Source organism: Panthera pardus, unplaced genomic scaffold (assembly GCF_024362965.1).
Source record: "Panthera pardus isolate Hobbes unplaced genomic scaffold, ASM2436296v1 HiC_scaffold_7, whole genome shotgun sequence".
Taxonomy (NCBI): domain Eukaryota; kingdom Metazoa; phylum Chordata; class Mammalia; order Carnivora; family Felidae; genus Panthera; species Panthera pardus.
Genome location: NW_026527002.1, coordinates 66,860,691 through 66,873,269, shown reverse-complemented (window position 1 = coordinate 66,873,269; position 12,579 = coordinate 66,860,691). Strand labels below are relative to the sequence as shown.

The 12,579-nt window shown below is 45.9% G+C and overlaps 1 protein-coding gene across 10 annotated transcripts in view; it reads left to right on the top strand.

The window, feature by feature from the left end:
- MTSS1 (MTSS I-BAR domain containing 1) overlaps positions 1 to 12,579 on the top strand; it is a 165,669-nt gene that overhangs the window by 125,024 nt on the left and 28,066 nt on the right. For 6 of the 10 annotated variants that reach the window (XM_019459880.2, XM_019459878.2, XM_019459883.2 and 3 more), the window contains 4 exons: positions 2,304 to 2,388; positions 4,864 to 4,955; positions 6,604 to 6,678; positions 11,605 to 11,616. In XM_019459880.2, coding sequence (XP_019315425.2) covers positions 2,304 to 2,388; positions 4,864 to 4,955; positions 6,604 to 6,678; positions 11,605 to 11,616 — 264 coding nt within the window. The remainder of the gene's footprint in view (positions 1 to 2,303; positions 2,389 to 4,863; positions 4,956 to 6,603; positions 6,679 to 11,604; positions 11,617 to 12,579) is intronic. The other 4 variants (XM_019459879.2, XM_019459884.2, XM_019459882.2 and 1 more) reach the window with 1 other exon arrangement.

The window sequence follows — 12,579 nt, the reverse complement described above, 5'->3', positions numbered from 1 at the left end:
TCTTGAAGGCTTTTCTGGATAGACGCGGCCAAATTCTCCTCCAGAAAAGTACTCGTTTACACTCCTTCCAGCAGTGAATGAGTGTGCCGGTTTCCTTGCATGGCCGGGTTATTAACTTTGAGTCAAATGAAGGCCCAGGAAAAATAGGAGATATTTCCCCGGGGATAAAGTGTTCCTCGTCCCTGCTTATAAGCAATAAAGGCTTAGCAGAACCTGTAGAGAGCCCAGGAGGCAAGTAGTGCGCATGCAAACAGCGCCCTCTACTGGTTTTCCCGGGTGGAGCATGGTGAGCTGCAGTAGATGGGGATGCCCAGGTGGTTTCTAACTCCAGAGTGGCTGCAGGTGCCAGCAGCTAAAGGGCAACATTTTACCAAGACTTTCGGCCGTTTAAAAAGTCAGCCTCCGGTGACCTTTAGGTCTTGCTCAGGTTCTCTTACAGCAGTGCTTCTTCTCAACTGGGATTTTGCTCCCCAGGGAACACTGTACTGCCTGGAGACATGTCTAGATGTCACAAAATTGGGGGCTGCTACTGATTTGTGGAAGGTCAAGGCCAGGGATACTGCTAAACATGCTACAATGTACAGGATACCCCCCCCCCCCCAACAAAGAATCATCTGACTGACATGTGGGTAGTCTTCAGGCTGAGAAACCCTGTGAGGTTTTTTTTTTAAGCTTGCTTATTTTGAGAGAGAGAGAGAATGAATGAATGAATGAATGAATCCCAATCAGGCTCCGCACTGTCAGCACAGAGCCTGATGCAGGGCTCGATCCCACGAATCATGAGATCATGATCTGACTGAAACCGAGAGTCAGACACTTAACCAACTGAGGCACCCAGGCGCCCCTGAGAAACCCTGTTTTAGAGGAGTGGGAGAATTGTTCTAGAAGACTTCTCTTTTCAGACTAAAATATAGAAATATTCATATTGAATACTTATTACTATTAACACTAATTTATTTGGTTCTGGAAACCTGCTAGTTTTGCAGAATAAAATGGCAAATAAGAGGAACTGAAATAGCACATTGACCTTTCTAGAAGAGAAGGCAGAGGGGGAGATACGAACCATAATAACATCACCAGCACTAATAAAGGAGGGAATTTCTTTCCCGTTAACTTGGCTTCGTTAAACCTACCATAAATGCCTACAGCTTTCCCTTGAGGGCCTTGTCTGTGAAAAATAGTGCTTCATGTGACATTCCCCCTCCCCAATTTCATGAGCCCCAATGTTTTCATAACATTTATAATTGAGCTTTTCCAGTGCTTGGTGCAGAATTCCCATCTGTAGATGTGACGTGCTCCCCACGCCCAAGTAAGTGCTGATTCGGGCATTGTTTCTTGGAGGGGGCAGGAAGGGCACTTCACAAATAGTCTTAAAGAGGGTGTGCCTGAAGGGAGCGGCGTGACCAGAATTTCGGGAAAATAAAACTGAATTACAGCTTACATTGACATTTGTTCAGTGCGGGACCCCCTTTCACTAGTGCTACCCAACCCCCTCAGAAAATGCTCCCTTGTTTCGTTCTGCTTTGGCCTTGCTAGTCTCTGAATTACTCGTATTCTAGAATATGTATCTTGAAACAATTAGCCGGAGTAGCCTTGTTAGCTGTTCTAAATAACGTGAAGAGGGTTATTTTGCCAGAAGTGGAAAACAGAACAAAACAACAGCTTTTCCTTGAAAGTCAGGATACTATTTTGATCATTTTCCTTGGGAAGTGTTTTTCAGATTGTAGGTCATGATCCAGTAGTGGGTTGTAAAACCAATTTCTGGGTCACAGCATTTAAAGAAAATCAGATAGAATAGAAAATGTTACTGGGCATTGCATACAGTAAAAGTAACTTCTATTTTGGTGATTATAGGAAAATGTGTCACCCTGTGTGTGTGTGTGTGTGTGTGTGTGTGTGTGTGTATGCGCACACATGCGTGGTGAGAAGCAGTGGCTTGGGTTTTATCACATGGTGAAATATGGCTTGTTTTCAAATTATTTCATTCTCTTTTCAAGAGTTCAGTGATTCTGGGGCACCTGGGTGGCTCAGTCGGTTAAGCGTCTGACTCTCAGTTTCAGCTCAGGTCATGATCTCATGATTTGTGGGATCGAGCCCCGCATCAGGCTCTGTGCTGACAGTGCGGAGCCTGCTTGGGATATTCTCTCTCTCTCTCTCTCTCTCTCTCTCTCTCTCTCTCTCTGTCCCTCCCCCCACTGGCACTGTTTCTCTCAAAATAAGTAAACTTAAAAAAATTTTTTTTAAGGATTTCAATGATTCCAGTGTGTCTCCTGCCCTCAACTATGCGTGTGTTTCTGTTTCAGGTGGTACCAGGGAGATCGGTTCTGCCCTGACGAGGATGTGCATGAGGCACAGAAGCATAGAAGCCAAGCTGAGGCAGTTTTCGAGGTGAGGAGCATATCCTGCCCCGATCGCGTGTGCCCTTGCTGGTTTCAGGTTAAGGAGGCAGTGACTCGCCTGCCCACCCGAAGCAGCAATCATCTCCCCGTAGCATCGAAGTCCCCACTGCCCATCGCTCTGCTCGCTCATTGAACGAGTATTCGTTGGTCGCCCGCTGCATGCCAGCACTGGCCTGGGTGCTGGGAATGTGGCGGACAACCAGCCTGCCTGGGTCCCTGCCCTCGTGGATCCTGCACCCCACTTTGGGGGTCTTCTCTGTGCTCCTGTGTGTCTCTGCTCGCCCTCCACTGGTGGAAGAGCGGTGCAGCCGCCCCCTGCAGGAACCCCTGGAGGAGCAGCTGTGGGCCCACCCTCCATGGAGGACAGTGGTAGCGATCGAGCGCCCCGCGCTGCCAGCATGGGTGGAAATGGCAACGGCTGGCACGAGGATGTGGAGTCATCCGTGTTCCAGTCAGTGGGAGGGAGGGGGGCATTCTTCCAAGAAGATGGGCAGAATTCACCACTCTCATACCATTCTGCTTTACGGATAGCGTTCTGCTTTACAGATACGCCCAAGTGAGATGCCTCTGACCCTGGCCCTGGCTGGGCCACTGTGGGAGGTGGCAGAATGTTCTGGGAAGTGCCTGGTCTTGGAGATGGCCAGGCCTGGGTTTGAGCCCTGGACTGGCCGTTCAGGCGCTGGAATCATGCAGGAATCATAGCTACTATAAAATGGGGATAGTGGTCTCTAAAGGGTTCTTGTGAAAATTTATGAAACATCTACACATTTCCAGCAGAAAGTGCCTGGATAGCAGGTGATGACATCTGCCTGCCTTCCCTCCTGCTGGCTCCTGGGTGATGCTCCCCAGACCATGCAGCACCTCCTCTCACGCTTGTCTCCCGGGTTTATTTGCAAGCCTGTGGTCTGCACATTTGAGTCGTGAGGGGACACCAATTCAACAACCATGATTTATTGAGCATCTACTGTGTGCCAGGCACTATCTTAGTTAAGGAGTGTGGGGTGTAGCACTAAATAGGACCATGTCCTGTTCTCATGGGACTTACGCTCTGGGCACTATGTACACGTGACATGACGTCAGGGGCTGCTGAATGCCACCAGGGGAGGCACACGGAGAGGAGACGGGTGGTGGCCATTCGACCCTGGGTGGTTAGGGAGTGAGTATATTCCAGAGAGAGATCTGAACAGACACCTGGAAGAAATAAGGGAGTGAGCTGTGTTGATGGCTGGAGGGAGTGTGTACGAAGGGGGGAGTGCCACGTAGACCCTGAGGAGGAAAAGAGGGAACTGTACCGAGAACTTGAAGGTTTTCAGGAGGCTCTGTGATCAAAAGGCAGTCTGAGAACACCTTCTTAGTACATCTCATCAGTGCAATTCAGGCAATTTATGGGCACTTTCTAATTTTCCTACAGGATCTCTGTAAATGTCAGAATGTGTCCATTTTCCTTCCATTACACAGACAAAAACCTCGGGGGTCCATGCCTTGCATGATTCCTCTGGGTGGGGAGCTGCCTTTCCACGTGCTTATGTGTGATCTGTTTGGGACCCTGCACAAAATACAGGGAGTCCCTGGGGATACCCTCTGATCTAAGAGCTCATCATTCAGCTTTTCTTTCTCCAGGCTGTCCACAGCCTACAGTCATGACCATAATCCTGAATGCACATCAGACTCATGTGGCTCTTTTATGTATGTGTGTGTGTGTGTGTGTGTGTGTGTGTGTGTGTATGTATGTGTGTATATATATACACATATACATATATGTATATACGTATATGTATATGTACAAATATATACATACACATACATATATATGTATATGTATATGTGTGTGTATATATATATATATATATATATATATATATATATATATATATAGTGTATTTATTTTGAGAGAGAGAGTATGCGGGCAGGGGTGGGGTAGAGAGAGAGGGAGAGCAGGCTCCAGACTGTCAGTACAGAGCCAGATGTGGGGCTCGAACCCATGAACCATGAGATCATGACCTGAGCCCAAATCAGGAGTCAGATTGCTTAACTGAGTCATCCAGGCACCCCTGGCTTTTTAAAAATTAGTAATAACGGGGTCCCACCCTCTAAGTTCATGCCAGGCATTAGGTATGGGGTGCAGCCCTGGCGTCCTCGCCTTTTTTAAAGCTCTCCAGGTGCTTCTGTTGTGCAGCCAGAGGGGTGACCCCGCTGGTCTGCATCCGTGCTCGTTAATACAAGAGTCAGAAGATAAGCAGGGGAAACAAGAAGAGATGTTGCTCCAACCAGTCATGCTTATGGCTTCCTAACAGTCTCTGGAGAGAATAAGGTTGTTACGAAAAGGAGGGATTTGGGTGTGAACTTGGGCTTAGTATACTGCCTTGTCTTGCATCATGAAATCCTTGATTTAGGTAGTTTTGACAGCCAAGTGTAAATCTTGACAACAGAATGTATCTAATTTCTTCTTTCTTTTTGGTGAAAGCGCTTTAATTGATTGTCTGATAAACCCGCTTCAAGAACAGATGGAAGAATGGAAGAAAGTGGCTAACCAGCTGGATAAAGACCACGCAAAAGGTACAGGGGGGCAAGCTGTCCTCTACGTAGTAGTACGCGTGTTCCGAGCAGAGGCACGGGTATTGCCGGCTGCCGCCTGGTGCCTCTGCTGGTGTCATCCTAAGGGCCCACTCTGTTCCCATGTCTCCTGGAGGCATTTCTGTGTTGGAGAATAAGGAGTCAAAAGTGATCCCATGAAACATCCCCCCGTTGCTGAGAGCCCAGATTCTTGGTGGTATTAATTGCGATCAGGTAAATTAAATGTGAATTGCCAAAGATTCATACTTCAGGCATCACAACACATCTTGAAAACCAAACTTTTAATGATACAAGCTATCCTTGGGTCTCCTGTCCAGAACCGCCACCTTCTTTTTTTTTAAATTTTTTTTAAATGTTTTTCTTTATTTTTGAGAGAGAGAGAGAGAGAGAGCGTGAGAGAGCAGGGGAGGGGCAGAGCGAGAGGGAGACGCAGAATCTGAAGCAGGCTCCAGGCTCTAAGCTGTCAGCACAGAGCCTGACACGGGGCTCGAACCTGTGAACCACGAGATCATGACCTGAGCCCAAGTCAGACGCTTAACCAACTGAGCCACCCAGGCATCCCTAGAACTGCTGCCTTCTTTGGAAATGCTTCAGCAAACATGTCCCAGTCCCTCGTGTGCCGGCCGCCGGGGGAAGAGTGGTCCAGACAGACACCTCCCAAGCCGGTCTTCCTGGAACCCATGGGTGGGAGTGCTGGCATCATGGCAAGGGCAGGAGCCATTCATTGCTGGGAGGCTCATAACTGCAGTAAAGTGTCGGGGAGAGAAAGCTCATGGGTGGATCTGAGGGGTGTGAACCAGAATGAAAGGGTTGGCTAACAGTGGATCGCATGAGCACGTGACTGAGGTGTCTGATTGGTGGCATGGCACCAGCAGGGGGGGAGGCATCGGGGAAGGCTGCAAGGGAACTGGAGCAGTTGGCAGTCAATTGAATGCATACCAGGGCAGCAAAGGAGAGAAGTGTCAGAGGCAGCTGTCATTTCAGACGTCTGAATCTGGGTGATGGAGGTGCCAGCAACAGAAATGAGAAATCCAGGAATAGGTGTAGACCTGTAGGGGAAGCGGAGGTGGTTGTCAGGGGAAGTGTGGTGTTTGTGGGTCGCCCCCTCCTCTGGGGGGTCTGGTGCCGGCCTTGGTGTTGATGTGAGAATGAGGCTAAGGCAGCTGGGCGTTTCGCAGTTTCTTCCCCCCTGACACCGTCTGATTTCTCACGCTATAGTCTTCAGTGCTCTTCTCTGAATGGTAACATCTGGCCAGTGTTTTGCTACATGGGTTCTTTTTTGAGCAGAGCACTGCAAACTGGGGGCCTTGGGAAAGCAAATCCTATTCTTCAATTTCCTGACACGAGCTGAGAAATTGTGGATTTTTCACTTTTAGTAAAGTATTCCCAAATGATGTCTTTCCTCACAGCTGATATGAGTGAATTCTATCAGGAAAAGACCAGGGTGCATTTTGTTGGTTTTCATGTGAATAACCCCTTCAGCAGGAGATTTTTACCATATAGTACCCTGATTAAGCTGTTTATTGCGTATCATTGTTCATTCTTTCTGTGATGAAAGTAATGGTTGTTCCTAAAAGATTTTCTGTTGAGCAAGGTGGTAAAATTATTCAATAATTCTTCTTTCTCTTAGAATATAAAAAAGCCCGCCAAGAGATAAAAAAGAAGTCCTCAGATACGCTGAAACTGCAGAAGAAAGCAAAAAAAGGTAACTCTACAAATTCTGCTTTGCATAGTGTTACTTTGGGGAAATGAACATGTGCTTGATTTGTCTTTGAAGCAGAAAACATTCGATTCAGACTTCCTTGGCTGTGACAGCCCTGGAGAACAGGAGCAAATAGAATCCATCTGAATTAAAGTTCTCAAGTGCAGAATATCTATTAATTTGAGGCCCTTGCAAAGTTGTGCTTGACTTGTTCCCTCCCCCCACCTTTGTCTCCAAAATTTGACAGTTTCCGTGCCCTATTGTGCGTTGTAATGAAACCTATAAATTTCTTGGAAGCCTTGGGATAACGCATAAAAGCCTTCATGCAAATGTCCTCTAGTAATTATTACAGAAATTATGTCATTTTCTCCTCCATCTTTCACAGCCTATAATCTCCGAAACCCTTTATTAAGTCTTGTGAGAATGTTAGAAACGGCTGCAGTGGGAAGCTGGGAGCTGTTGTTGTATAGAGAGATTTTTCAGGGTGTTCGTGAGTCTGGGGGCTCTCTAGGGGACACCAGCCTGGTGCCTCGTGGCTGTCTGCCCACCTCCCTGCTGACTGTCCTCCACCAGCTGGCCCGCTGTCAGATACGAGACCCAACTCTGCTCTTCCAGTGTGGACTTCGAATGTGCACAGAAAAATCTAGCTACATCCACTTTGCAAGCATTTGTGATGTTTTACTAAGACCCAGAATGTAGGGACTCAAACTTGAGAAGGTGACATTCTTTCCAGACTGTTCTTCTTGATAACAAGTTTTTGAAGTTGTTGTCTCACAACTGATGAAATGTTTTGTTTTTCCCCTGAGGCTGCTCTGTGCTTAGTGTTTGTTTGGGGAAATTTTTAGGTAGAAATCCCCCAAACCAAATTTCCTCTTTTCCTTAAATGAGAGGTTCTCATTTGGTATTTGAGGAAAATACATTTGGAGAGATGGAGTAGTTTGGTGGACGGTGGGGTGAGGACTGGACAAAGTTTTAAAGCTTGGACATTTTTAAAAAATGCCCTCCTAGTTCTTGTGAAAAACCATAAGACCATTTCAAGATAAAGGCAGGAGAATTTAAATTTTTTTTTCTTTTTCTTTTTTTTTTTTTTTGGAGAGAAAGAGAGACAGAGCATGAGTCGGGGAGAGGTAGAGCGAGAGGGAGACACAGAATTCAAAGCAGGCTCCAGGCTTCGAGCTGTCAGCACAGAACTTGACATGGGCTTTTGAACCCATGAGCTGTGAGATGATGACCTGAGCTGAAGTCTGACGCTTAACCGACTGAGGCGCCCCAAGGCAGGAGAGTTTTCACTCATAATCAGATGTTCTGTTAGTATTGGCCTCAGTTGTTAGTTTTGGATGTGTGTTCTTGGTCTTAGTGCTTCTCGAATGTACATTATATCTTCTCAGTGCACCAGGGAGCTAGTGTTGGACAACGAATGGGGTTTGTGGCCAGTAACATTTTAGTGTGTCCAGAGGTCAATGTTCATAAGTAAAACAGCCAGTCATCCACTTCCATTGAATCTGGGGTCCCATGGAAGAACAGGTTGGAACCGAATTCCATGTAGTTGACAGCTTAGCAACTTTGAGATAGAAGGGATTTGGAAGGAAGGTCCAGGGGAGATACTTCCAGCTCGGGAAAGGTCTGGGAGTTTGGTGAAGAGGATGAGGGAATTAAAAAGGAGCTGTTCCAGAGCTGTCTTTCCAGAGGCCTTAAGTTCTTGGCTGCAGTGATAATCCTTTTATCTGAATGCTCCATGGAGGCTGAACTAGTCTTCATCTGTCACTCAAAGTCCCTGGCATTGTCCAATTAGCAGAATTTGGACCTACGGGAAAAGCCTGATGGGTTGATTACAGTGCCACACAAAAGGAAGTTTCTGGCAACTAGACTTGCCCAGCACTGGCTCGGGCTGCCTGGAGAGGATAATGAGCTCCCCTTTTAGGCACCCGGTAGAAAGTTTCAGGACACCTAGGGTGCTGGACTGGGTAACATGAAGAGATAGATGCTTCTGGTCCTGGGATTCAGAATAATTGGCATTGGTTGTGGGGCTTCGTGGGGCCCTTGGGCCTGAAGGTAGAGAGTGGAGGCTCTGACCAAGGGTTTCTGAAGCATCCATCCCTCAGCCCCTAGCCATGTACCTGGTGGTGTCGGGCACCATGTCCTTCCAGACAAGGTGGCCATGGTGGTGTAGTTACATCTATGAGCCAAGTCAGATCAGTAGCTTGGAATGTTCCAGATGATTTTCTAGTTACTCCAGAGTACAACCAGAAAGCAGTTTTTATTTCTGTCCTTTATAATTTTTTTTTCTACAATATATAAGTGCATTTTATTTGACCTGAGTGCACACATTTGTGTATTTCTGGGGTGAATGGAACCTTCTAGAAGGTACCAGAGTCGTCATTCTGACTGTTTAGAATGGAGCGCTCTCCTGGAAGATGGGTAGCCTGAGAATGGAGCGGGAATGCTACAAGGGCCAGAAGAAATCTGGTTATCTGAGGCTTCGAGTTAATTTTTGGGTCTGGTTACCGGTAGTTTCCCTTTTCTGCCAGGACTCTTATAGAGGCATCTGCATCATCTCCCTCAAGTGGTCCCTTCCTGGACTCTTGGCTTATAAAGTGTTAGTAGTTCCTTCTGAGATTTACACCATATGTTGGGATAGACACGTGCTTTGGATACATTTTTTTTTTTTTGTCCTGATAGAACTGAATCTGATAACCAAATAATCACTTACCTTTTAATGTGTTTTCAGGAGATCACCAAGCAGCATTCTGCCGTGCCTTTTTAAAAAAACTGTGATCTTTGATCTAAAAATTCTTCTGACTCTTTTTTTCAAAATTTCAAATTCCTTTGTGCATTTAACTTAAGCATGGTTGTAGCACTGCCTTTGACATAGGCAGACACATATGGGGTGCAATTTTTTTTTAACATTTATTTATTTTTGAGAGACCCGAGAGAGACTGTGAGAGTGAGCGGTGGAGGGGCAGACAGAGAGGGAGACACAGAATCCAAAGCAGCTCCAGGCTCCAAGCTGTCAGCACAGAGCTGGATGCAGGGCTCAAACCCACAAACCACAAGATCATGACCTGAGCCGAAGTTGGATGCTTAAGTGACTGAAACACCCAGGTGGCCCTGGGGTGTAATTTTTGTATGTGACTAATTTACCTTAATTTTCACTCTGCAGATAATCACCTTTTGTCACATGTTTTATTTAACTCTTTTTTTTTTTTACTGTAATATAGAGTGGTAATTTATAATCTAAAGGTATTTAAATATTACCATCAAAAAACTTTGAATGTTTTTTGGTAGATTTGGCTAGATTTAATTTCAAAACCATTCCATTTTGTTTTAGATGTTTTATTTTTTTAAGATTTTTATTTTATTATCTTAGGGAGAGCACGGTGAGCAAGGGAGAGGGGCTGAGACAGAGAGAGAGAAAGAGGGAGAGAGAGAGAGAAAGAGAGAGAGAGAATCTTAAGCAGGCTCCAAGCTTAGTGCAGAGCCCAACTCTGGGCTTGATCCCATGACCCTGGGATCGAGACCTGGGCCAAAACCAAGAATTGGACTCAACCAACTGAGCCACCCAGGTGCACCTCAAAACCATTTTAAAACAACTTGGCAGGGGCACCTGGGTGGCTCAGCTGGTTAAGTGCCTAACTCGTGATTTCGGCTCGGGTGATGATCTCACGGTTCGTCAGTTTGAGCCCTGCGACACGCTTCATGCTGACAGCATGGAGCCTGCTTGGGATTCTCTATCTCCCTCTCTCTCTGCCCCTCCCCCTCCCATCAAAAATAAATAAATAAACATGTGGAAAAAAACCACCTTGACAGATGCTCCAGCTGTGGCTGAATGTACCCAGTTTTTGGAAGGCAGGTTTATTGAACACCTACCAGGAGTAAACTCCAGGCAGATGTTGGGGGCTACAGAGACGGTACCTGCCCTCTGGGAAGTTCCAGGCTGGTGTCCGGGGTTGGGACACAGGCAGAGCCAGCCTTAGGGACAGCTGATGGGGAGAAGACACAGGCAGCAGGAAGGCAGGGACATGGTGTGGAGCTGGCCTAGTAGCCCACATTCTGAAAGGCCTCTCATGAGTCCCCATCAAGCCCTGCTGTTTGATGTCAGCTCATGGCCCTTTGGGGTCCTGGGGTCGGCCATACCTTCACGGGCGAAGCGCGTGTGGACTGGGTGTGGGAAACATTTTACGGCATTTGCCTGCTTCTGCCGCTGTACTGCACAAAGTCAGCAACCTTCTCCTTTAACTCCCATGTTACTCTTAATTTAAATGTAAAAATTAATTATGGTAAAGCCTTGTGTTTCAATCTGTAACTACTAAAAGCTTATCAGGGACTTTCTTTGGGAGCGCTGAGACTGGAACATTTTGCTGGATTAACCCTTGAGCCTGACCTTTCTACAGATTCAATCTATCCTTTTCAGCCAGACCCTGCAAAGCAAATACTATAAACCTAACAAACAGACTCACAGAATTCCAGACTAATGTGGTATTTGCTGTTAACCTAAAATGTTAAGTTTTTTTTTTTTTTTCACCCTAGCTTAAGTTTTCTTCCTTGGGTTTCTCTAATTACTTTGCAAGTTATAATAAATTATACTTGAAGGATTTTCTTGATACCTTAATTGGCTTCTTTTGGGAATATAGTCATCTCTCTTCTTAGGAGCCGTCCTGTCCTCTCTAGGGGTGATGCTTACTAAGTAGGAAGATTTCTGTTTAGATGTGAAGGAAAGAATATGAGTGAGTCAGGGAAGGGAACCTGGGCGCACGGCTGTTGGTGGAGGTGGGTTTAATTGCCCTAAAACAAAATTCGGTGGCCAGCCTCGGACTGTGTAACACATGAAAGAAGGGTAAGCCTGCTGCTCGAATACCAGTTTGACTTTATTATTTTCCTTTTTGTGTCAATTGTGTATCCTGCACTTTGTCACCGTGCGCCCCCCGCCAGTGGACGCTCTCGGTAAGTGTACCATCCTGACTCTCTGGTGGCTGGTCACGATGTGGTCCTTGCTGTGGGCTTTCCATGGTTGTCCAGACCTATGCTAGTTGCCCAAGTTTTCCTGCCGGCTCAGAGCAATCAGTTGTGCCTACTTAATTTTCCATAACTAAGAAAATCCTGTGTGTGTGTGTGTGTGTGTGTGTAATCATTTTCTTTCTGCGGTGTTTGGCCCTTTCACGGGTTAGCCCAACACCCTGAGGGCCTTTGCATCACCATAATTCAGTATTAGACTTATGGAAAGAAGAAATACAGAGTGATTTGCACAGGAAATAAACGTATTTATACATACATATATACCTGAGCTATATATGTATATGTGTATTTATATCACAAACAAAATATGTAGAACTGCACTAAATAACCCCTCATAATAATTCCCAAATCAGATTTGGTTGCATTAAGCTAGCAAAATGTCTTTATACTTTGTCTCCCTGGGACCATATAGTTCTTTTCAAAATGAATAATCCATAAAAAAAAAAAATCGAAAGTATTTCTTATTTCAGCAGAGTTTGTGCAGTGTTTCATTTCAAAGGTATCAGATCTTCAAATTCAATAATCAAAATGATTCTTCTTGCCTAAATGTTGAACCTCATTCTCCGGGTGATCTGCTTTTGGAGTCTTGTGGCTGTCCCTCTGTCTCGGAAAGGTCTGTCCGTGCGGCATCCGTGTGATTTATCCTTGCCTTGAATGTGCTTGAGTGTTCTCTGAGAACATTTTTACTGAACAGCTCCAGAGAGGTTCTTGAACTGGAATCTGTCATCCACGACAAACCCAAACGACATAGGTCTCCTATGACCAGTGGGGCCGAGATGGTCCCCAACTTTATAAATGATGATCTTTTCCAGTCCTCAGTGTTGTGATTATGAAACAGTTTGAACATTTTTTAGTGTACTTTTGGAAGGAAGGTAAGACAGCCACTTTTGG